At 51.7% G+C, this 24,182-nt stretch overlaps 6 protein-coding genes across 6 annotated transcripts; 2 read left to right on the top strand and 4 right to left on the bottom strand.

Moving 5' to 3' along the window:
- Nucleotides 1–1,575: 1,575 nt before the first annotated feature.
- B0H65DRAFT_458184 (uncharacterized protein) lies at nucleotides 1,576–3,218 on the bottom strand. Its single transcript, XM_062826388.1, has one exon. The coding sequence runs from the start codon at nucleotides 3,051–3,053 to the stop codon at nucleotides 1,839–1,841; it is 1,215 nt and encodes a 404-aa protein (XP_062684831.1). The 5' UTR covers nucleotides 3,054–3,218; the 3' UTR covers nucleotides 1,576–1,838.
- Nucleotides 3,219–3,899: 681 nt separating this feature from the next.
- Nucleotides 3,900–4,761, top strand: B0H65DRAFT_124467 (uncharacterized protein). The gene has a single exon (XM_062820724.1). The coding sequence runs from the start codon at nucleotides 4,077–4,079 to the stop codon at nucleotides 4,686–4,688; it is 612 nt and encodes a 203-aa protein (XP_062684830.1). The 5' UTR covers nucleotides 3,900–4,076; the 3' UTR covers nucleotides 4,689–4,761.
- Nucleotides 4,762–6,298: 1,537 nt separating this feature from the next.
- Nucleotides 6,299–7,159, top strand: B0H65DRAFT_458175 (uncharacterized protein). The gene has a single exon (XM_062826387.1). It carries the CDS (start codon nucleotides 6,394–6,396, stop codon nucleotides 6,733–6,735), a length of 342 nt encoding a protein of 113 aa, XP_062684829.1. The 5' UTR covers nucleotides 6,299–6,393; the 3' UTR covers nucleotides 6,736–7,159.
- A 2,555-nt stretch (nucleotides 7,160–9,714) lies between these two features.
- Nucleotides 9,715–11,293, bottom strand: B0H65DRAFT_537615 (Metallo-dependent phosphatase-like protein; the record flags this gene model as incomplete). The annotated part of the gene is made up of 2 exons (XM_062829076.1): nucleotides 10,150–11,293; nucleotides 9,715–9,780 (listed from the first exon to the last, which is right to left on the bottom strand). The coding sequence occupies exons 1-2, from the start codon at nucleotides 11,050–11,052 to the stop codon at nucleotides 9,715–9,717; spliced, it is 969 nt and encodes a 322-aa protein (XP_062684828.1). The 5' UTR covers nucleotides 11,053–11,293.
- A 674-nt stretch (nucleotides 11,294–11,967) lies between these two features.
- B0H65DRAFT_419841 (uncharacterized protein) lies at nucleotides 11,968–14,099 on the bottom strand (the record flags this gene model as incomplete). Its single annotated transcript, XM_062824238.1, has 2 exons — nucleotides 11,968–13,642; nucleotides 13,720–14,099. 2 exons carry the CDS (start codon nucleotides 14,097–14,099, stop codon nucleotides 11,968–11,970), a joined length of 2,055 nt encoding a protein of 684 aa, XP_062684827.1.
- Nucleotides 14,100–15,516: 1,417 nt separating this feature from the next.
- Nucleotides 15,517–18,229, bottom strand: B0H65DRAFT_124382 (glycogen synthase). Its single transcript, XM_062820723.1, has 5 exons — nucleotides 18,028–18,229; nucleotides 17,871–17,968; nucleotides 17,528–17,803; nucleotides 15,919–17,474; nucleotides 15,517–15,859 (listed from the first exon to the last, which is right to left on the bottom strand). Exons 1-5 carry the CDS (start codon nucleotides 18,104–18,106, stop codon nucleotides 15,748–15,750), a joined length of 2,121 nt encoding a protein of 706 aa, XP_062684826.1. The 5' UTR covers nucleotides 18,107–18,229; the 3' UTR covers nucleotides 15,517–15,747.
- Between the last annotated feature and the right edge of the window lie 5,953 nt (nucleotides 18,230–24,182).

The following is a 24,182-nucleotide window of genomic DNA, read 5'->3' as shown; positions in this document are numbered from 1 at the left end:
ATTGTCATGATCTTTCGCGTTGGGGTTTTGGGGGATGCCTCATTCAAAGAACCACGCTAACGAATCACAACCCACAATTGGATTTCGTGTACAGGATCCGGGATTGGCAAAAAAGTAATTCAGGAACCGCCAGGAACGCCAGGAACGCGTTCATATGAAGTTGCATCGGCCCCCACATCGATCTGTCTCAGTAACTTCCGCAGACCGAAGAGACATGACTTCGGCGAATCCAACCTGATCAGGTAGGTGAAGTCCATGTAGTGAGTGTCGATAAGTAGCTTTATTTTATTTCGACTCCCCTTCAACCCTCAATCCCTCCACTAGTCCACCTATAATTCCACTGTCTCCGTCTCCGTTTTCCGAATCCCCTCTCCTCCTCCCGGGCTCCTCTCATGAATGAGACCCCATAATTACACCTAGCCCACCTCGCCCACCTACCCATGAGTCCAGTTCCCATGGGTTCCCATGGTCTCATGAAAATAGATATCGATGGTGTTATCGTCGTCCGATTCCAGGCAAATACCCATACATTTTACGATCTTTCATCTCAATTTAAAATCTGCCCCAGATTTTGATTCTGACCAAACAGAAAACGGAGACGGGGCCACGGGGGACCTTTGGTGGAGTTGGTATCCGGAACATGTCGGACCAAGGCGTCACCTTATCAAGGTCGTCGAAACGATGAAACAAATATCCTGAATCGCGTTTGTGCTAACGGAGGCGGATGGATATCCATCACTTGTTACGGCGAATTGTTCATCTCGTGCTTCGGCTCAGCTTCTGTGGAAGCGATGGACGACCTGCAACGAAGTCATTCATCCCCCAATCCCACCTCGTAAATCCCAAAGCTAGCTGCACCATTCTGCAGTTCATGCACTGTCAAAAATGTTGTAAGAAAATATTCCGACGCGTGCCCGCGCAATGAAAGCTGGGCAGGGGAAAGGGAAGCGAAGCCAAGAAGTCCAAGCCGGCCCCCAAGGGACCCAAGACGTCTCATTGAGAGACCGGTGTTCGCACCCTACGGAACCATTATCTCCGCATGATCCCTACCACTACCACCATAAACAAACATTGGCAGGCACCTGGGGCACGCCAGGGCTGCTAGGTAGCATGAATGGCTCGCTAGGTTCGCTAGGTTACCCGGTGTGGCATGAAGAAAATAAAAAAATGAAAGCCAGAAAAATGAATGACACAGAAGAATGGGACGTGACATTCAGTGACAGGCCGGCATGACCGATCTAGAGGTGCAAGTTTGGTAGAGATCTGGTTCGCAATGTCACATTCATTATAGCAAGATCAGGTAGCGACGGGAGTGTTCGTAAGGTATGTTGTTTTGGCATACAATGCCTGTCTTTCAATTTGATTGAAGCCATCCATATATGGATGGAAATAGTGCTGTAGTAGCGGAGATAATATGCCTGGAGAAACGAAGAAACCAGAACAGCGCCCTGTGGTATCATAACATTCGTAAAAAAAGCAAGAGCAACAAGAAACTGCTGTTGCGTAGAAACCTCCCATGTCCCGAAAACTCCATCCAAGATGTGTTAAAAAAAAAAAAAAAAAAAAAAAAAAAAAAGACCGCCGGCCTGCTGTGCTGAAACATGCTTGCGCGCAGCCATGAGAAATTCCTCCCCTCTGCTCCGTCAATGTGTGTGTGTTGTGTGTCTAAGTCATTCCCGTCTGCGTCTCTTTTCCGTATCAAGGTCTCCCAATTAAACCCCGTCTCCTGTTGTATGCGATGCTGCGGATTGTGCCCGCTCCCCAAGCTTCAAATCGCCATGCTTGCAATATGCCGTGAAAAATATCAGAGTCTGGTTGGTACATGCTGCTTCGTCGCTTTATGCGATGTTGATCCTCCCCGTAAACTTGATGCTCTTGCGCCTTGCCGCAAACCCGCTGAGGAGTCCCCTCCTCGGGACACTGGTGGGAGAAAGAGGAGAGACGGGCGAAGCGTCCTCAGGCAGTGATGGGAACTGTGGTGATGGGGATGGTCCAAATGGCGAGGACATTCTGAAATTCTTCCTCGAAGACTTGTCAGAGGTTGCTGGGGATCCCGGGACGATAAGCTGCTCGGGAGTCTCCTCGGAAAGAGGAGTGGTCACAGAGAGCGGCATCATGCTGCTGCGAGACGGTGGTGGCTTCATAGAGTGTCTTGAGGGAGGCGGTGTGGTGTGCTCCGATGGTGGCTGGGGGCTCGCCAGCGCCGGACGGCTCCTCTTCCTGACGAGGCTGAAGGTCCTCGTAACCCCCTTCAACAGAATCATGGTTGGTGTCCTCGGTGATCTCGCCGGGCTTGTTGCCTCCTCTGGAGTATCGGCTCTGGGAACATCCAGCGAGTAGGAGCTGCCGTTTGCGAACGGGTCAACGTTGAGAAACTGAGGCTTCCTCATGGGCATCATATCGATGGGAAGACTGCTCTTCCTTTCGGGAAGGGCAAAAGCTGACATGGGGCTGGCTGGTGTGATCGTCCGCTCGATGGGGATGTTGCAGGACACTGTGCTTGACCGCTTCCTCATGTGGCCTAGGCTCGGCGCTGCGGAACCCCTCCTGAGGGTGGTGAGGTCGACGATCGAGGGCCTGCCAGAAAAGATAACCGAAACAACACGCGCAGTGTCTTCACGGCTACCTCGTCGGGATGTCGGTGTGGCGGTAGAGGCTTCCTTCTCGTTGCTGGACTCGTAGCCGGATAGGCTGTCGGTGTCTGAGGAAGCATCCTCCTCAGAAGAGAGATAGACGTCGCCGAGTGGAGACGGCTTTTCCAACTCGGCAGTCTCAACCGTCCCACTCATCTTGAGCTGAACCAAGCTGTCAAGCAACCTTGAAGCCCTCAGGGCACTCTTCTGAGGCAATGCCGGGACATTGTCCTCCTCCTGCTGCTCTACCCTCTTGGTATCCACCACTTCAGGAAATTCGTCGTACATTGTGCTGTCGCAAGATGGATTCCGGGTGTAGACCTGGGCGGTTGTGTTATCAGATGTCTGTGTCTCTGAGATGGTTCTTGTAAGAGTTGCTGTGCTCTCCCTGGTCGGGAGGGACTGTGTTTCTGTCGACATGGTGTAGCTGGCGATGGGATTCTGGGTGAAGAGAGCAAAGTAGTGAATGTTGAAGCCCTGGGGAAGGGCAGGCGCAGGTAAATATTAGAAGACTAGTGAGTCTTGTGTGCTGCTCTGGCTTGGCGTCGTACTATTCTGATGGAAGGAGCAACGAGGAACGGCAGAGGGATCCACGAGGGTGGGCAGATATTATTTTAATGAGACTCAGTTCTGCATGGGGTCATTACGCTTGTCAAGACCTGGTCAGGACCTGACGAGGGTGTGTGCTGGGGATGGTGCTGGGGTACAGGGGCAGGCCAGACGAGACGAGACAAGTCAACCTGGCATGCCACCGTCCTCTGTCCTCCGTCGCACAACGTAGAAGCCGTGCCAGCCGTGGTAGCCGTCCGGACGGTGGCATGGTGTGGTTGTGTGGTGGGTGGTCGCATTTCAGATTAACGGTGGGCAACAAACCACAAAACGGTCCCGTCAGAGGAGAGACAAGAAGAAGACAGGAGGTTGGCTTTGGATGCTGCACCCAGACTGCACCTACCTACGTGCATACAGCAGCATACAGTCAACAGATCGCCTAGCGTCACCGCACGTCTTCGATCGCATGCATCCCAATGCATGACACTGGACTGGACAGAGTGACGGGTTCTTGACTTCTTGTCCATCACACACACCATCTTTCTAGCTTCTGGTTGTTGCGTCTCACACCCATATCCAGTTCCTTGGTGTCTCGCGTTTTCCCCTGAGGCCGGCGTCGCAACAGGAATGAGCTCCAATGAAGGGGGGCTGCAAAGATGACCGGGATCAAGGCAGTCCAGTCAAAAAAGAAGCTCTCTGAGCCTCCCGAAATCTCTCTGCACGCCCATCCATTCCTTCCCATCACCACTTCTTACCAACACAACCAGGGCCAGCCTCGCACTTCTCTTCAATAAGCTTGATGACAGCCGGGCACTGTAGTGGAGGCGGAGGGGGGCACGGTCAGCCATCCAATTCAAGTTTAATGAGGACCCCGAGGACAATCGGAGCACGACGATGGAATCGACAGAGATGATGGGAATCAAGAAGCGCAATTTGCACGTGGGTGGTCAGAACAGTGATAAAGACTCGCGTTTCAAGTTAGCCGGACTGTCGAGTCCACTTTCCCATCCGAATGCTCACCTTTGGACGTGGAACCCTTGCCTTGCAATGCCTTGTCTTTTCGAGCTTCGTTTTGAGGGGTCTCCGCTAGTGTTTTTACGCCATCTTTTAGCGCTACAAAAATGCAAAGACTTTCACACAATTCACACACCACCACACTTCCCCCTCATCGACCAGGGATTGGGGTTCTGCGCTTCACGAACTTTTTATCTTTTTCGACGGTCAGCTGGATGGATACGAAGGGATACGTGCTGGTCATTCATCTTCACACTCACCGTCGTGACCAAGCTGCGCGAGAAGAAGCCGACAAATCCTGGAATCTCAACACCTCTATCACCCCTACGTACGCAGTACAGTTATCAAATGCCCCAAAAACCAAGTCGATTGCAGAAACGGCACGAACACCATGACCATGTTACGGAACCAAAACGGCCCCTCTGGTTCTCATCACAAGCCTCATATCAGTGGCTTCGGGTCCCTTCACACCTTGGCTGCCACAACGGGTAAAGACGAAGAAGACGAGTGGAGAGGGTCAACCAGGGGCCTGAGACCCCTTCGACCAGGGCCTTTCATTGGTAAGATTGGCCGCCATGGGGTCTCAGACTGGGAATGCCAAGGTGTCTGTGATTGGATTTTCCATCTCGACATCGTCGGCGGCGGCAGCAATGAACTGTCCGTTTGATTGGAGTGTAGCAGTGTGGGAGGCCATCCTCGACATCGTCTGGATCTTTCCAAGCTTCGAACTCGGACAATGCTGCCGAACGTTGTTCTTGAACTCTTGAGTGGTATCGTAAAGTCATTGGCTAACGGATGTAATGACAGCAGGTGCACTTGCAACTCCGAAGGGCAAGACCGGAGAAGATCTTTTTACTCCGGTTCTGAAGACTCATATTCGAGAGTATAGCATTCCGAAATCCAGAACGCCAAAACTGATATATCGACTCAGCATTTCCCGATACTGTCTCGACTGTGTTGTCGTCCACCGCTTCGTCCCAAAGCTGCCTTCCCCAGCTGTCGGGACTTGATTGCAGCAAGCGCCATCGGACTCAGCATTCCTTCATGCTTGCTTACTTGAAGCTTTCCTTCGGCTCTCGACATTTGAATCTCCGGCTCGACATTTGAATCTCCGGAAACCGAGCATCGCGTGGTCTGTCGCGACAACCGCCAGTGGCGCCTTCCTTCTGGTCCAATCATCGTACAGATGGACTCATTCTCTCACTTGAAGTACTAGACTGTATGTGGGAAGGATAAATCCGACTTGAATGAGAGGATGCGGTACTATCCCAACGTGACCATCTCAACTTTCTCTCGGCCTTGCTTGATGCACTTCCTGTCATGCCTATCATGTTGGTATCTCGCAAATGACCCGCTATTGTCTGATCACCGTGGAGCATTGAATTGCTTAGGGGTTTTTGCTGATGGCGATCCCTGTTTAGATCAAGATCCTCCTCACCCCAGCCTTCCTTCCCCAGCCCGCCCAAAATGAGAGTGGCTCAAGTGGCTCAAGTGGCTCAGGCGGCCCAAGGAGTTCGCAGGCATTTACAGAGCTGCCAACAACAGGCACCGAAGGATTGAAGTCCTGAGTTATGTCTGAGCCATGAGCCTTAGGCGGCGTTCTTGCTCATCTCCCCAAAGCATATAGAGAAAAGGCGGTCATGATATCAGAAAGATGTTTGTTCTCGCCTCAAATCTGGGTGGACGCTGTACAACCCGAGATGTGATCACAGTTATCGTCAGCCAAAAACGTTCCCAGCGGCGAACGGTGACACTTGGACCGATATGCAAAACGGAGTGGACGGGAGTAATCCGGGGGACGGATTGTTGCTGAATCTGACAGTGTGCATGGTGTTACCTGGAGCCTGTGCTTCAATCAGCTCGACATCCTCCAACTTCAGTTGCATCTTTTTAAAGGTCGCTATCTCCATCTTGCAATGTCGATCGGATGGATAACTCCCGACGATGACAATGTCTCCTGCTGTCCCCCCGCTACACTACCAGGCAGAGTGATCTCCGGAGACCCTTCTGAAAAACAATAATATCTTTTTAGGATTCCCCGCAAGCGCAAATCCCACGAGGGTTCATGATCTTGATGTTTCAGCAGTGACCAGGAGGGTCTGTCTTAGATGGGCAACCTTATCTTTTCACCCTTTATGTTTTTCGGATTCAGGGGATACCGAGTCGGGATTCTCAATGTCTTCTAGGCCGGTAACCAATGCTTGTCCAGGTACTACTCGTGGGTTGCCATGAGGAACTCCTGGACGTTTGGTTTGATACACTCCCGGCTCCGGCGCGAATCTGCGACACACAAAACACCAAGGTAGACAACAACCGGGTTCCCGAGAGCCTCTGGGCCTGTAGTACCTATCGCCACGGCACTTGTGAGGTTGTACAGGATATACGGGCGGACGGGTTACACCAAAGACCTCTGCCATTCAGTTGCGAACCAACGAGCCCTCCTCTTGACATCTGCGACAACTCCAATGGCATCGAAGCCGTTTCCTTTTGGCCAGTCATCTTTCTAGACGCTCCCCGTATCACACACATGGTACCGTAACCATCAGTTCAGTATCGTCGTCTACCTAGGGACCTAGACCTAGTAGCTATAGCAGATAAGAATTAATCGTGGCGTCTACTAGAACATCATCGTCACAACGGGGGTTATCATACAGCCATCTTAGAAGCAGGATTGCGTCAAAAATGATGCTCGCGCTCGTAGTTTTCCCAAAAAACAACGATTGAGAAATCTTGTTTTGAGGCATGACCGGTATGCGCTCAGAGAGAGGTCTGCAATTCCTTGAAGCAAGAGAAAAGATTTTCTTGATAAATGACATCGCTGGAATTCCAATCCAACGTATATCACTTCGTCTTAATGCTCGCTTTGACGCAGCATGGAATCATTGAGGGAGCGATCTCACCTCACCGCATTCCCGTCACCGAAGTTTTATGGTTGAATGGCTGGATGGCTGGTGAGCATCCCGTCATGAACATCAGGAAGTTGTGGTTCATCTTATGGCGTCATTGTCACTGCGCTGTCGAACCCCGACTCCCCGCTGTGGAGAGATGCGGCAGGCCGCTGAACGAGCCCGCCCTTTGCCCGCCCCAGGCCGCCGTAAGGGTCTGGCATGTTGCGCTGCCAGTGGCCCAAGCTCCAAGAGGTGCCCCGTCTCCAAAGTGGAAAGTGCGACCCCACCTGTTAAGCTTCTCGCGAAGGACGGGAAAGGAGGCTGTTCTTCAAAGGGCTTAGCTTCCTCTCTGCTTGGAGAAGCGAAGGTGGGGTAAGAACAATTTTCTAAAAATGAGTTTCTCCCCGCCGTTGCCCCCCGACCGCCCCGACACCCCCGGCCCCCGACCCGTGCAAGTCCGTGCTCTGACCGGTTCGTCCGGGGCACCGAGTTGCCGGGATTCTTTGACCGTCTTTTTGTGGGGTCGCTTCGGCGAAGCTGAGTTGAAGGTAGTTTCAACTTCACTCTGTCGACCATCAAAACTTCAGCATGACGCAGCAGGAGAGCAAGATATTGATTGATAACCGATCAGAGTAAAACCAGTTCCCGCTGTTCCAGCCAACCTGTGTAGCACAATACCGGTACTACAACTCCTCAGAATAAGTGAGCCTTGCCTGTGCTACGAACGTACGAACTGTACAACCGTTTTACCTTTTCCCCCCCATTCCGCGGCGTAGAACATCGATGGAAGACGGACGGGAACGACCGCCATATGGATCACTCACGGAACCTGTCACAGGCTCACAGCCAAGCCATCCAGCCATCATCTTGGCTTACGCATGGCGGGCATGGCGGGGTATGGTTCAAGACCGGACCCAGCCCTGCGGAGCAGACCTTTTCAAACGAGAACTTTTCGCGAACAAGCAGGCGAGGCCAGGTGAGGCGAGACGAGCGAGCACGGTGCGGGCCGCTCGTCGGCCGTTCGGTTGAGATACCCAGACCCTACCTGACCCAGACCCGGCCGCCAAAAACAGAGTCGGGGAAGGCTTGATAACCTACCGCCAGGACGGTCAAGCAGGGTTTCATTCTGTTACCGTACACTACTATGTAGAAGCGACTTTTAGTTAAAACTAAGGTCACCGCTTTTGCGGCTGTGATATGCGAGCGAGGATCGTGAGGCGGAGATCTATCTAGGATTCTAGGATTCTAGGCTGGGCTGGGCTGGGGGACCGGGGACCGGGGAGCCAAGAAAGTGGAAAAGGGTTCTCCAAACTAACGGTGACGGTAGAGGCGGTGTGTGTTAAACCTTGACTACACTGCACCGCACACCTTCTTGGGGACACCGCTTTGGCATCTGAAAGTGAAAAGTTTTCACTCCTCACCGTTTTTGTTGTGAGTTCCGTTTTCTTGTTTTACTAGTGTATGAAAAGTTTTTTTACTTGGTTGTCTGGATTTGACGAGCTGCTATGGTCCAAGTCATCGTGAGTGAGTGAGGAGCTAAAGCCGGAGGTCGGCATCCGGTCACTCCGGCTTACTTTCTCTAAGTTGCACACGCATAGTGTGTATCAACGTCGCCCAACCTCATACCAAGAGAAGTCTCTCCAACTACGGGAAATAGTCTTTTTCTTTTCTATGATACACCAGCGTGGTGGGACATCACAAACTTTAAAACTGAGTGTTACCCCGGACTTGAGACATCAAACCCAAAAACCCGGCTGCGTAACCTTTTGGATTTGACGTTACTCCAAGTCCCAAGTCAAAGACATGAAGTGGAACCTACCGAGTTTTCCAGAACACGGAGACATGATACGCAGACATTAATTGCGAAACATCCGAAACCGGGACTGAGTATATTACTGGTTGAAGAAGAAGATGGACGGAGACTCGGACATCCGATGGGGGGAGTAATGTTTCTGGAAGGACAGAGGATGGAGGTGGTGGACGTAACGACGAGTGCTGTACGTCGGCGGCGTAGTGGTGAATACTTACACCCAGTCTTCAGAGAGGTAAAGAGCATATTAGAACACACGAATTGAAAGGATATAGAGATAACATAGGCAAAACAGCTTGATTTGATTCTACCTCCAGTTCGGACTGTTCGATCTCGACAATACTAGGTGGTTTGAGCTAAGAGCATACTTGCATTAAGAACATAGAAAGACTACGAGGAGGACAAAGCCTTGCGGAACATAGCAAAACGGGGGTTAAACGTACTCGCCATGTTCCGTTCATTTTCACCACCACTCGTCAAGTGTCTTCAAGAGACCGTAGCAGGACACTAGGACTTAGTTGCGGGTAGATACTATTTCGCATAAAGCTTTAGAGTCGTAGGACACGACGGAACAAGCCGGCTGCTACCAAAAGAAACCAGAAACTGCCTCCTCGACGGGTTCAGCTAGGTCACTTGTGTAGCGTAGTCGACCGGACTATCTTTGAAGCAACCGTGATGTTCAACTTCGGCAGTGTTATAGCAGCGTCTGCTGGCCACATAAATGTTTGGAAACAAAGACCGGAACAAATGTTAGATGTCATGTACTCTCTTAATACCATGGGGCTTACTTGTCGTTTATCAAGTAGCGTACTCGCCGAACTTATAGGGGTACTATCTCCGAAGTTGGTAAGAGCTTGAACTCTTGAGGTAAAGGTGTTGTGGCAACCTGGTTTTTATCGAAGTACATTTGTCACCCAACAAGTCATAAGTTGTCACTCCAGAAAAACCACCTTGTTGACAACCAACTAACATTGCAATGCCTAGAGTATTTAAGAACGCAAGAACCAGAAAAGCAGCTACCTACTTTATGGCAGGTTAGATATACCATTCCCGGAATATTTTATATCACTCAACTAAAACGCCCTGGCTGCCTGGGAAGTTCAATCTCAACCACCTACGGAAACTGCCTCTTCTCCTCATCCACCGGCTCAATAGCGGCATTGACAAACAACGTATGCTTCCTCGGCTTCAGACTTAACGTATCTCTCTCACAATGCGAAGTCCGGCAACACCTCTCCTCCCTCAACCGCTTTACCTTGACCCTCTGCTCCTCCAGAACCTCGGGACTATCCCACATCCCCATCCTCAACCCTGCCAGCGTCTTAATTACAACAGACTCCTCATTGTCAAACCCTGCCAGCGTCTCAACCACAACAGACTCCTCATTGCCAAACCCTGCCAGCGTCTCAATCACAACAGACTCCTCATTGTCAATATTAGTAAAATGCGACGGCAGTTGTCCTCCTTCCATATCCAACCACGCCGGTCTATCCCGCCAGCTAACAAACTTGGCTCCCCATCCCGCGTGTACATGTCCAAAACAATGTAATCTCGGTCTGGCCATCCCCACGGCCGCGAAGAGGGAAGGACAGCCCAACGCACGTGTTGTTTTCGTGGAGGAGGAGGAGGCGGTGACGTCGTCGAGGACTCCGAGGGGTGGACCGTGGGTGATGACCACGTCTGGAGTATATCTAATATCAAAGACATGTCCCTCGGACTTGGTGTACTGAAAACCCCAGTTCCCCTTCCCCTTTCCTTGTTGTCCCACAAAGCAGTCGTCGTCGTCGTCGGGAGAGGAGGGTGTATAAGGCGAAGCATAGACGGATAAAGCAGCCCCGTTGCTTAAGGCGAAGTCATGACGTCCTTCATCCAGCAAGAAAATTCCGTCCTTCTCCTTTGTCTCTTCTAAAAGCTGCCGAGCTTGCCCTACTTTGCCGTAGACTTCGTATATTTCCTCCAGCTTAACCCCTAACTTGGTGGTGGTTTCCGTAATCTTGGCCTTATACACGGCATCGTCTAGAGTGAAGTCGTGGTTCCCGGGGATGACCAGCTTGAGCGGGGCCTTGATGGCCTTGAGAAGAGCTAGTGCGCTGGTGAACTCGGAAAGCGTGGATTCTTGCGTTAGATCGCCGCAGTGGATGGCTACGTCGACTGGCATAGTGGGAAGGGAGGAAGGGACGACGGCGGGCGACGCATGGGTGTCGATGATGAGGAAGCGGGTTTTGATGTCGGACAGGTCGAGGATGGGGGGGCATTTTATGAAGCTTGCGAACAGGTTGGAATTTGGCTGTGGGCTCGTTGGTTCGCGGATGAGAGCAGAATATCGTTGATAAAGGCCAGGGCTGAAGATACACTATGGAGGAGTTCGCAGCTGGCAACAAACCAAAAAGGCTTTGTAGTAGAGATCAAATATGGGGCTTCAAACAATATTTCGTTGAAAATAGGAAGAGAACTTCTAGAGTATTCCTGCTAGATTGATGCATTGGTTTGTATAAACAAATGAAGAGACACAGAACCTACGTTGGTGGTTACATGGCGAGCAAGTGCAAGAGGAGCTATTAGACTTCTCCCCAGCAGACCTACCTATGTAGTCAGTCTCGAGTACGCCTTCTGCTGATACTGAGAATGTAAAAAGAGTAGGCGGGACATAATGTGCTTGGAGGAAGGGGTGAGAGGAATTATTTACTAGGGTAGACTTTCGAGATATCACCGTAAAACATTAAAAGACAGACCAAATTCCCATTTCAACCTGGTTCTTATTAACCACCCATTTACCGTTCCCGTTGACACTCCTCGACCTACGCCCGCGGTTCCCGGGATTATCCCCCTTTGTCAAGCAGCTGAGCATGTCGTTCACATCCACGTTGAACAGTCAGGGCAGGCAAACAAACCCACAGAAACCCCCAGATTCCAGCTCATGGGGCAACAGTCCAGATGCCACCCACCATCTTCGAATGCAAGACCCAGCATTTCTGCTTCATACACAAACTACAAACTGACAATCAAAAAATACTGTCCCGCCTTTCTCTGTGTCCCGCTCTTGGACGGGTGACAGTATTTTTTGACTGGCAGTTTAACGCCACAAATCCTGCTTCTCCTTCTTCTTCTCCCCGGCACTGCTCTTCGGCCTAGGCCACAACTCCTCATCCCCACCCGAATCACCGCCAAACCCAGTCCCCCTATCCATACTCCCTCCCCTATTGCTTCTGCCAGGATCTTCAGCCGGCAAGGCCAAGAAGCCACCGCCAGCCCCGGCACCACCGATCAGCACGCTCCTCCTCGCACCAGCGCTGCCCATGGCATCCGCGTCCAGCCCAAAGGCGCTCTGTCGTCTCTCATTCGCGCCAGAGTGTCCACCGCCGACCTTTACAAAGGACCAGGTGGTATCGTCGTCGCCTTTGGTGAACACCTCGAGCTTGGCAGGGAGGTTTGCAAAACTGCCTGGTCCTGCGGGGGATGGGGCTACCAAGTTGGCAAAGGGGTTGTTGCTGCTGAAGCGACGGTTGGTAGGCGGTTGTTTGCCGCCTCCCGCCTGCATGAAACCCGAGAAGCTGTTGACGGAAGATACGGACCCAAATTGACGATGGCCGGGCACGAAAGGGGCGGTGGGAGGAGCAAAGCTGGATAAACTGCCTTGGTGTGCATGAAAGCTACCACCAGCACCAGGTCCAAAACCGCGATTCGAGCTGCTACTGGAAGGGCGTCCCATACCGGCTCCAGCAAAGCCGGGGGAAGGTGAGGGGAGACCGAGTAAGAGGTCGGGGAAGTTCGGGTCTCGCACATAGAGTGCCCGTAGGTTTGGTAGTCCGCCTGTCAGTAAGGAAGTAGCCAGAAAGCTGTAATAGCTAGACGTAATGCTGGAGTACTTGGGAGTCGACGAGGCCGCGGTGATCTCGTAGTGAAAGGTCTGGATACTTGTCGAGCTAAGAGTCTGTGCAAAGTATTGACCGTTGGCGGACGGCACGGCTTGGGTGACAGTGTCGATCACGGAAAGGTGCTTAAGCTTTGGAGCATACGGCAAGAACTCCTGCAAGGCCCAAGGGTATACGCCTGTACCGTTCAGGGTAAGCACTCGTAGTCTGCTCTGCGCGTTCGGGTCCATTAACCAGCCCCTCAAGCCTTCTGTGGTGACATTGGGAACGTTGGTAAGGATAAGCTCTTCAACTGGGGGAAACGGAGGCAACATGTCGTTCCACGCCAAAGTCTCATCGGTGACGCAGGGTGTGTCGTTAATCTTCAGGGCGCGCAAGTTCCCCAAGCAAGCAAGCACCCGGCGTAGGATTGCCGGGTCGACTTCTACGCGTACCAGCTCCAATACCTCCAGGTTAGGCCACACTTTTCCGGTGGCCAGCATCTGCAGACTGTGCTCTGCACCGGCCATATATGTCATCTTTCGTAGGTGAAGCAATCGCGCTTGTACTTCGAGCCGGAGGGTCACGAAGGCCGGATCATCTGCAAACAGGCCTTCGGGCAAATCGACATATTTGAGGTTTGGCGTCACAGCTATCGTCCGCGCCAGATCGGCCCGGCAGGATTCTCGCAGCATATAAGGCGTCTTGAAGAATTCCACGATCCTTCCTAGCCGCACGGGATCATCGCGGAGAGTGCGGCATAGCAGTCTGAGGCGCGCCTGTGCCGTATCCTCCGGTTCTCCATTGCGATCAAATCGGGCTTTACGCTTGCGGGCTTCGGCTAACTCTGCCTCGCGGTCGCAGTAATGCACCTGGTCGAGGCGGATGCTATAGTATCTGTTGAGTAGTCACCACGTCAGTATTCCTCCATCATAACGGCAGCAGGGAAACGATCCGAAAGAGTCTAAACATACAGAAGATTGACGCCCTCTCTCCTCCACCTCTTGCACACAGCGACACAATGCGCCAGATCGCGCAAGTCGCACAGCATGCAAGCATCTTCGACCGAGCTGGCTTCGCAAGTCTCGTAGCTCGTATCCCTGCTATGGGGGCATACAAAAAAGAATATGCGTTCGAGGATCGGGGCTGGGAGGTTCGCTAGAATCGTGGCAGACTGCCGCGTCACCATGGGGCGGTACTGAGTACTCCATGGACCATTTGAATCGTTCCGGCCGTGACCGTAGGAGGGAGATGGATTGATGTTGGGGCTGTAACCGAAGCCCGGCAGGGCGGCCGCTATGGCCGAACCACCGCTGGCCTTCCGCTTGTCTTTATTACGCCTGAAGAACTTCATGTTGTTGCGGACCCGTGATACAGTCTTTGCGACACGCCGTGGGATGGAGGTTCGCCAGAAGAGGAAGTAGAAAAAGGAAGAAGAAACAAAGGAAGAGTTGAGAAGAGTGGTGTCGTGTGGTTGAAAGGGGCGGCTGCCGCCCTGGAGAACCGACGATCCAAACCCTGGGTAGGGTCGAAATATCGTTGGGTTGGTGGGACCTGGATGGCGATCGCAAGAGTGGTTGATGTTAGGTTGCAGGGGCGCGAACCCGCCCGGCCACTGTTGTCGAGGGGAAGTTGTCAAGGGGGGCCTGGGGTATTTCCGCGTTGGGGCGTGAATGCGCAGGCTGTGCCGCTGTTGTTGCTACCCCTAGCGTGGGGCCTTTAATACCCCGGCAAACTAGCACCGACCGATAGCTTCGCGTGTTTCGTTTCACCACTGCCCGGAGTGGGAATTGTTGAAAGTCCTGTTTGCTAATTGCGGCGCCTGGTGGGAATGTGTTGAATATATGAACGAATGCGCAGATGCCGTCCTAGGGAAGCAGTCAGGCAGCGCACAGGCTTTGAAGCAACGCACGATAGGTGTACGTGGTGTACTAGACAACGGCTAGGGTCGCACAGGACTTGATGTGCTTGCTGAAGGAACGTCGGGTGTTTGCACGTCGTGACCGAAAACTGTTGCAACCTCAAGCAGGTCAAATAGCCGAGCGACTTAGTTATGAACATTTCAAAGCACAAAGCTCAGATTGAAGTGAACGCCATCTCGTCTCTGCCGCCAAGCAACCGTCCGTCGTTGTCCACTTTCCGTTGCTGGAACATGCGTCACGGAATCGGTCTAGGACACTTTTCTGCCTTTGACACCTTGACATTACATATCGAAAATGCATTTTTGCTTCAAACGGGCCAGACCGTCCACAGATGACTGGGCAGATGAGACAAAGAGACGAGTTCCTGACTTGTAATGATTGGTAACTGAGGCTTGTTTGCTTCGTGCCCACCTGATGTCCTTGTAAGTGGTAACTAATATCTGGAGTGGGGACTTCATTGCACGTTGTTCTGCAGCCCATGAACGCCATGGTTGTCCCCCTGAAAAGGCCCTTTGCAAGTCAAGCATTCAGCCTTGAAAACAGGTACGCAGGGCCTACATATCCAACATCTCATTAACAAGGACATCCCGCCTATCTGCGCACATGGAATCAACACCATCAGTGTCCTGAGAAAGCCGGTTCTATTAGGTACGAGAAAACGATGCAATCCTCCGCCGGGCAAATACACTGTACAGTTACATACACCGTTGGTCCTGTTCCTACCCCATTGTACCTGCTCAAAACCCAAAGTCGAACACTGGAACTCGCTCCGCTGTGGCTTCACGAGAGCTTGACTTTACCGGGGACCAGGAAGGTTGAAAGGAGGACCGGGAGGATATTGCGTCCCCATGTCTCGGTCCTTCTCCCGTCAACCCTTACACCTGCTCGACCCGACAATCATAGGACAACCTCTTCGTCTTGCTATGCTCTGCGAGCTCCAGTGCTCCCGGGGACCACGGTGAATGGCTCGGACGAACAAATCAGATTTCCGCCCAACGAAGCCCGTTACTTTTGAAATATCAACGCTGGCAACCAATTACTGAACGATGCTTAAGAGAAGATTGAGGCAAGAAGCCCGCGTTACTTGCTGCCGTTGATTTGCAGTCCTTGAATACCGTCAAGAGGGCTACCTGGCCCCGTGCGCTGCTTCAAGGTAAGCGGGAAAGGGTACTCGTCGGGGTCCTCTTCGTCACTAAAATCGGTCAAGTTAGTATCATGTTTTGAACATTTTGAGGGAACATTGTCACTTACGGCAGCTTCCACGCAACGTAATCCTCGGTACTCAGACCCTCGTGACTCTCCTGAAGACTAGCGAAATCGCCAGGGGTCATCATACCAGTCCGGTCTCTAGGCGAGCCCGGTACTGAGAAGGGACGAGAAATCTTTTGCTCGACTCCTGGGATGAAGTCTTCCTCCTCGTCGCCATTGAAAGATGTGGGATAGGCGCGGCGCAACGCAAGTTGGCGTGCCTTGACGTACTCCATGCCCATGCGCTTCCAGTCCAAGAGATCGCTCAAACGCTCGGTTCTGTTTCTCTGGTTGATACGCTGTCTGCGGCTCTTCTGAGTAAAGTCAAACATGTACTGAGTAAGCTGGTTGACCGAGTCATCGACTCCCTTGGAGCGACGATCCACGATATAGATACCGTAGTCGGCCGAGTTCTCAATGAGCTCCTCCATGTAACAGCCGAATCCAGAGAGGTTGGTGGTGATGCTTGGTACACCCATAACAGTGCATTCTGCCGGAGTGTAGCCCCAAGGCTCATAGTAAGAAGAGAAGACACCCAGATGGGTGCCGCGCACAAAGTCGTCGTAATCGAGAGGCAACACGGGGTTGGCCGAGCTCAAGAACTCGGGATGGAAAACAATCTTGACGCGGTCCGAGGGATGGTTGAAGAGTTGTACCCGGCGGATCTGGTTCAGAATCGGGTCCTCATGGTCGTTGAGCATGTTGTGGGTAACAATGGGTGGGAGCGTGTGCCTCTTCATGGCGAAGAGACGACGACGAAGGAGAACACGGTCCTGGCTGGTGATCAGCTCCTTCTCATCAGGCAACGGGTCGCCTTCGTGCCACTTGAGAGAGCGCTCGAAGATGCGGCGGCCAATTCCACGCTCGATAACATCGACGGTATCTCTCAGAGACTTGATGACAGCCTGCCCCTTCAATGCTTCAACAGTCAAGGAAGTGGTCTGGGCAGGCATAATAATGAAAGCAACAACCGTCGTCTTGCTTCCGGCGGTCTTGAGGCGGTGGTTGAGGCGGGCAAGCGACTCGATAAACATATCCACACCCTTATTCCTGAACTCGTAGCGACCCGCAGTAAAGAAGTAGAGGGTGTTTTCTGGCTCGAAATCGTAATGGCCATAGAAGTGACCGCGGACAAAGTCGTGGATCTTCTCCTTGTTTTGCTGGTGGAGGTTCTGGAACTCGTGCATGGCCGAGAACTTGGTGACGTTGAGACCGTTGGGGAGGACACCATCGGGCTTGCGCTTGAGCAAATGCTCACTCTCGTAAGCTGTGATGTGGGAAACGGTGGTGAAGACATCGCAGGAATGGGCGGCAGCTCGCTCGATGCAGTATCTATGATAGATACCGCGCTTTCCAGCCTCGGCATCAACGTCGAACCACTGAAGGTTGTTGTAGAAGTCCACTGAGCCGGCGCACAAATAGCGACCGAGAAGAGTGGCATGTGTCGTGAAGATGGTCGTAACGTCAATCTGTCTCCTCTTGGTCAATGGCAGCGCGACACCGGCAAGCCATTCGTGGAAGTGCGCGATAACAGCCTTCTTCTTCTCATGGCACACAAACTGCAAGTCTGTTAGCTTCGGGCGCCTCTCTGCTTTGTGGAGCAAATACTGACCTCGCCAAGGAACCATGCGACCAGGTAACCGAAGACAATAGCCTCGTTCGTCTCTTCGTCGTTGTCCGGAGATGGGATGGAAGCAACATTCCAGAGGTCCGTCTTCCACTCGTTCAAGTAACCGTAGGCGGTCTTTGTATCGAAGAGCAACACTCTGGGAGCTCCCTCAATGAGCCATCGTCCGTAGAGAATGCCGATGCCACGATCTTTCATGGCCTGGATCGTCGCCTTTAGTTCGGGGTTGTTAGGCTCCAGTTCTTCAACCTCGACGGCCGCCTGTAATCATTACTGTCAATAACCATGTTCCATACCACGGAGTGTAAGGGGCGTAAGAGCAGCGTACCGATTGGTGGTTTAGGGGACCGATAAGAGTGTAACGGTCGCCATATTCAGCGGTTGTAACTGGCGCCTTCGACTTGAGAACGGAGTAGATACCACCAACTAGAACAATTGTTAGACTGGAAGCTCCTTTCTGGCACAATTGGTACTTCTGCGCATACCTCGATGGGCGACCTCGGTCGCAACCTCAAAGAGGAGGTGGTTCTTGACCTCGCGGGGTTCACGGTTGTCGTGGGCCATTGTGGCTCAGCTTCTGTCGTCCGAGCTTCGTGTTAGTAACTACAGAACACTGATTTTTCAGGTTCGTAGAGAGGAAGAGAGGACGAGTAGAGGTAGCAAGAAGAGGGATAAGCAGATGGTTGGGTTCTATTTGAAGCAGATCAGGTCGACGTAGCCAGGACGAGACAACACGCACTGGTGGGGTTCAGTTTCTAGGAATGTCACCTGGAATGGGGCCTGGGTGGAAGCTTCAGGGGTGCAGCTGGGGATGCGGAGCTTTTATATGCTCGGCCGGAAGCGGGGAATGGGGGCCTCACTGAAGGTACTGGAACCCGAAGAGGAACCTGAAGCGAGTTTCCAACCTCCTCCCGCCGTACGGCGTCGAGTTCTAGGTTCGCTTGGGAGTCTGGGCTGTGAATACCGGCTCGACGGCTCGATACAGGTGCTGCAGTGTGGCAGGGAGAGAAGTGAGTGTGTCTCACAACCTGGAACGTACCTCGAAGAGTTCCACCTCTAGGGCAGGGCAGCGCAATGGAACTGGAAAACAGTGGCTTCGGGCAGCAACAGAGGCAGATCTGGAACTGAACAAATCTCACGATATACTACTCAACCCGAGGAGTAGAATTCGTGTGACGCAAGGACCTAGTGAACAAGGGGAGGCGCGTATGAGGCGACGCGAGAAGTCTGCCGCAGACGAGATGGGTACGGTAGGACAGACAAAAGACAACGTTGACAACCTGAAGCTGGAACTGGATGAAGAGGAAAGTAAGTAGGTAGTGTCGGCGGTTGGATAGGATAATTGGGCAGTAACGCTAGACGTCTGGGTAGAAGAGGGGAGAAATTTTGTTTATACTCTGGACTGGGGGGCAACACTGCTACACAAATACATAGTAGCTACCTACTACGTACAGATCATGATATTACAATCCCAATGGGATGCTATGTATTCCAGGTTGCCGCCGTCAAAAGGTTACCTCTCTGTTCGGATTGTCCGATCTCGATGGCAACTCTGGAGGTCATAACTATCCAGTATGTGCACAGTACTGGGCACTAGGGAATCCCAACATGCGCTACCACTGTCAATCCAGCCCAGTATCGAGCGTCAATGACAGGAGATCCCCCGGACGGGTTCGCCGTCAAGCTTGATGACGAGGGAACCACCGAGTTACCATTCAGATACCTCACCTCAACGCCTCAACTTTGGCAGGTATTTCTGTGAATTTTTCTCTGCACTTTTGACTTTTCAGACATCCATGGACATTTCAGAGCCTCCATGTATCTGAATCATGAAGCTCCGCCGCGGGGATCCCGAGATGCATCACTCCAGGTACTACTGTGTATCATCTGCGGAAGGTCCTCCAGATCTGTGCGTATCCCCGCTCCAGCAAAGTCAAATCACATTTTGTTCTCTGACCTTTCCCAATGGGACCCGACTTGTCCAATTACAATACCATACATACCGGGTGTAACAACAACGCCCGTCGTTCGGTTTCCTTGGGTCGTCTGGCCCTGATCATCGCATGTTGACTGACTGCATTTCACCCAACCAACAGCAACAATGGCTCCCATTGACACACAAAGATGGCCATTGAAAAAATCAGACAAGAAGCGAAGATGATAGTACCTCTAGCGAGAAAAAGAACAAAAGCCAAGTTGGGCTGTTGGGTCCGCACTGCCCGGCATTGGTTCCAGAGCAGCATAGCTTCCCATAGTCCCCTCCGAAGTCCCTTCATTCCTTGTAACCAACCTATCGGCGCGGGGATTCCTGCACTTCACCCCTCATGTTCTGCAACGGGACTCCATTCACTTAAACCCATATCAGCCACAAATCTCCCCCCAGCGCCGATTGGTGTTGACCCATACTGGTACATTTCTACCCAATTCTTTGATGGCATTTTTCCAGCAACTTTCTCACTCCAGATCTTTCCTTTCTATCTAGCAACGTCCAGGTCGTCAGATACAGCGATCAGAAACGCACATTCAGCATGACGCCGCCATAGTTGGCCCGGCTCAGAAATACTGGCGGGCGAAACATCCAACGATCTCCGCTCTTTTGCGTCATTCCCAACTGAATTTTGATCCACAATAATGCGCACTGTGCGGGGCTTTTCAAATCTGGAGAAGAGCTCCCCTCCTTGTCCCTCCTTGTTGCCTCAGGTTAGTCAGCATGACGACACGCCGTTGGCGGGGTATTGGGATGCTGGACAACTTTAACCTCACTCACCTCCCGAGGTCATCAACGAGGTTGAAGATATACGAAAGTACAAAGTCTAGACTTTCGAGGATTCAATTTAGCTACTATCTCAGATATAGAGCTATGGCTGTTTTCCCAAGTCATCAACCCCCGGGAGCTACGAACAACAATGGGCATCTACCTTCCCCTTGCGCGACTCCGGACTTCACGGCCAATAACACGGACGGACTGCAAACCTATCCCCAACAGATGTGATATCGAATACACTAGTGTTCCATCCACGCGGTAAGCCTCAATGGGCCTGTTTCGCCTCCAATGCTACTCCAACAAAATTCTTTTTACATGCACAACATCTTGGTATTGTACCTTCGCCATTCCCAGACCTCAGAGCCCATGGTGTTTGCCATTACTTGCAGTGACATTGAGGATGGCATCATGTTCCCGAAAGACGGGCTACCTACTAGTTAGGTAGAAACGCAGCATGTACCTACATTGACACGCGAGAACGACATGGACGGAAGGGTTATGTGTTGCTGCACAGTCAGGTTTCGTGCATTGTCAATTCCAACCTCACCTCACCCCGTTGATGCCTCATTGGCATGCAAGACACTTCCGGAGTGGTAACTTCAACCATAGCCAATCCTCCCGCGTACATAGGTACCCGATGTGGACCAGTCAACGCATCGTCGTGCCGTGTTCGCATCTTCGGGAAACGCAGATGAGATGACAATTGGGATCAATAGGTGGTAGTAAGGTGGAAAAGGAGAAAAATTCTTTACCTTGTGCTACATGCGCAGTAGTTGCGGTTTCGGCTGATGGCCGATACCGAAAGAGGCCAAGCAACTCATGTGGTTGCAATGGAAAATGCTGGAAGTTTTGGAACTTTCATCACTTGCAGACTACATATGAGCGAAACTGTTGGCAAACATTCCCATCCTGGGGACAGTTTCCATCAGCCTCTGTCTGAGTTGTGTTTTACTCCTCCAGTCACGGACAACTGAACCAACAAACATGATGATATATGTGTAGCCAGGCTTTGTCTAGGAAGCCAACAGTGTATGGAGCCAATGATCGTTGATGTATGGCGGCAAGTTATTGGCGAGGCGCTTACATTCGTCTGAAAGTGATTATATGGATAAAGAAAGTGAACACTGGTGCACTAGACAGCGAGCTTGACAGTTCGGTGATCAATACTATCATTTGTCACTGTCAAAGTGATTTCGTCTTGGTATCCGGGTACATGGGATACTTTAGACGCCATAACACCATATTGAACAACATAAACAAAGAGAATCACTTCAGACAGATCAATGATATCTACCCTCGCGCTAATATTGAGTCGCCTATAAACCGCAACTTTGATTGTTATTCATCTCATTGTTCTCTTACATTTAATGCACAGTCTTGTCAAGTATAAGATTCGACCCAGTGTCCTGTCTTTAACTAGTCGCGATCTGTAAATCACCAACATTCTAACATGACGCTTCACCTTGTATATTCTTGTTCGACGCTCTACTAGCGAACTCTGTCTTGCGAATGATGTGATCGTCAAAGCCACGAGACAGATGGCCACGGAAAGAACTACAAACAGAAACAGGAAAGGGATTCAACGCCAGCCACAGGAGAGTCATGGGCAAAACGAACAGCTTGTGCCGACACAACTTTAGCACATCCGACAGCTTACTATGAGTATCAACTTCCAAGTTGGCCCCGAAACCACCAACAACAAGATCTCGGAAGAGTCCCGGACACCACCGTTTAACCCAGACTTACACCGCAAACCCGACCTACATCCTCGACCCTAACCGAGTCCTAAACCCAGACAGACCCCCCCTCAATACTCTCCACACCACAGCCCTCCGCGAAGCCGAACTTCGTCTTGCCGAAGCTCACTTTGTCATTGACGAGCTAAGGTGCTCAAGACTGTTGATGTGGGTTGAATACCCTTGTTGTGATGGCGCATGTCAACACCTGTCAGGTCCTTGGCTTTCCATCTGATCTTTGGTCTTCCATCTTATCTGCCATATGGTCATTACATATAAGACCCCTCGCCCACTTCCATCCGATGTAGCTTAGTTTCTTCTTTCTTCCTCATCTTCAATATCTTCTTGCTTTCGTCCCTTGTGGAGCGTCAGCTCATAATTCTGCGTGCTATGACACTTGTGAGGACGATAGCATGTCAGCAGTGATGTGAAAATAGTCCGAACACACCCCTAACATCCGCATACAAACTGCCAATTTATGAACCGTATCCAGCACCACGACACTGGATGTCCAACCCACGAGAACTGTCGAGGTTATACTTGGAAGTGGGCAGTATTCCATACAATTTTAGTGGAATTTTTCGAGTGCTGTTGTCTTGCTTGATAGCGATCAGAAGAAAGTTCCAGTTGCACAGAGGTTCGGCTAGTTGATATTGCAAAGATGATTCTGTTCAGTTGAAGTTCCCTCCAGTGCAGTGAGCGATAGCCCTCCAAGCACGGACCATCATAATTGTTTTGGCGGTTTTGATATCCGCATACCGTCGCGTGGTCACGGATTGGCTGCCACAGCTGCCCTGGGCAAGCTTCCGCCCAATCTCGGTGGGTTTACTTCGTTTGGCTCAGCCTACCTCTGTCTGTCACCAACTTCGCCCTACCTGGACCTAAAGCAGCCAACCTGATTTGATCATCGCACCACTCAGCGCCCGTCGTTTCTCTGATTCTCACGACATACTCTACCATCACTGCTTGACGGACTGTTTTCTGAGCGGGCCTACGACTTCATTTTCCATTCCGAGTCGTTCGAACGACGTGACGACAATACGAGACGAGTCGCCATTTGCGGGGCTTTCGAACCCAGCGGTCAGCACCTGGGCACAGCTTCACAGACGCTCCAGAACCTGAACCATTGCCCCCCGCGTTGGTTACAAAAGCGATCACCATAGGCGCTCGAAGCTTAAGAGACAGACATACCATCGGTCTTTTCCTCGCGCACTCTTCGTGGGCGTAAATGAATGAACCACGAGGGTCGCCATTCGAGGTCGCACACATCTCATCGCCGGCGTCTCATATCCTTTGATCGTTACCGGCACCGCCTATTTCCCGGGTCACTGTTCCGGCCAAGGCGATACCCAACCTCTGATACCACCTGCCAGCAGGACCGGTGGTCACGGATGATGGATGGACAATATGATGCTCTAACAGTATCCACATCCTACGAGACAGAATGCCAGGACCTAGGAACCACGGCAGGAAGAGCAACAAGTATTCACAACATCGTCGTTTCAGCAACCTCCTCTCGGTCGAGGTCACAGCCCCGAAACTAGCATGTGATGTGCTCCAGCGGGATGTGCTCGCTCAGCAGGCCGGCGCCGGCCAAATTGGAGAGACTGCTCCCTAACTGCTGCGCTTACATGAGGGTGTAGTGGAAAGAAAACAGGCCTGCCTACTGTATTCGCCAACATGCTGCTCCTTCAGGCATCTGACGATAACTGATCTGTTGCGATAAACTACCAAGGCATTGCGAAGGGGCAGTGAAGGGGATCTTGAAGGAGGTGTATGTCTGCAACAGCCATGATGTCGAGCACCCAAGAAACAGACCCGGTAGCTTGGTGTTATGTGGCTCGCATATACCCCAACTGGAGTTGTGAAGGCTCGAAAAGGACCGGCCACGAGCGAAAAGAGGTACTGACAATCAGAGAAACATGCACATTGGCAACATCATTTCGGGAGCTAATGCTCAAGGCCTCGAATCGTATGGTGGGAGGCCTGTACTTGGTTGCTGGACCTGGGCATCTATGGACAGTTATGAAGATGCACTCGTAAAGCGTGTCTTACCGTATATAGAGAGGATGTCCTGGTGATATAGAGTCCTGCATAGTCAGAGCATGCCTCTGCTCTTCGACGCAGATATGGACTGGGA

Source organism: Neurospora tetraspora, assembly GCF_033439725.1.
Source record: "Neurospora tetraspora strain CBS 560.94 chromosome Unknown B0H65scaffold_2, whole genome shotgun sequence".
NCBI classification, from domain to species: domain Eukaryota; kingdom Fungi; phylum Ascomycota; class Sordariomycetes; order Sordariales; family Sordariaceae; genus Neurospora; species Neurospora tetraspora.
This window is presented reverse-complemented; position numbering and strand designations above follow the sequence as displayed.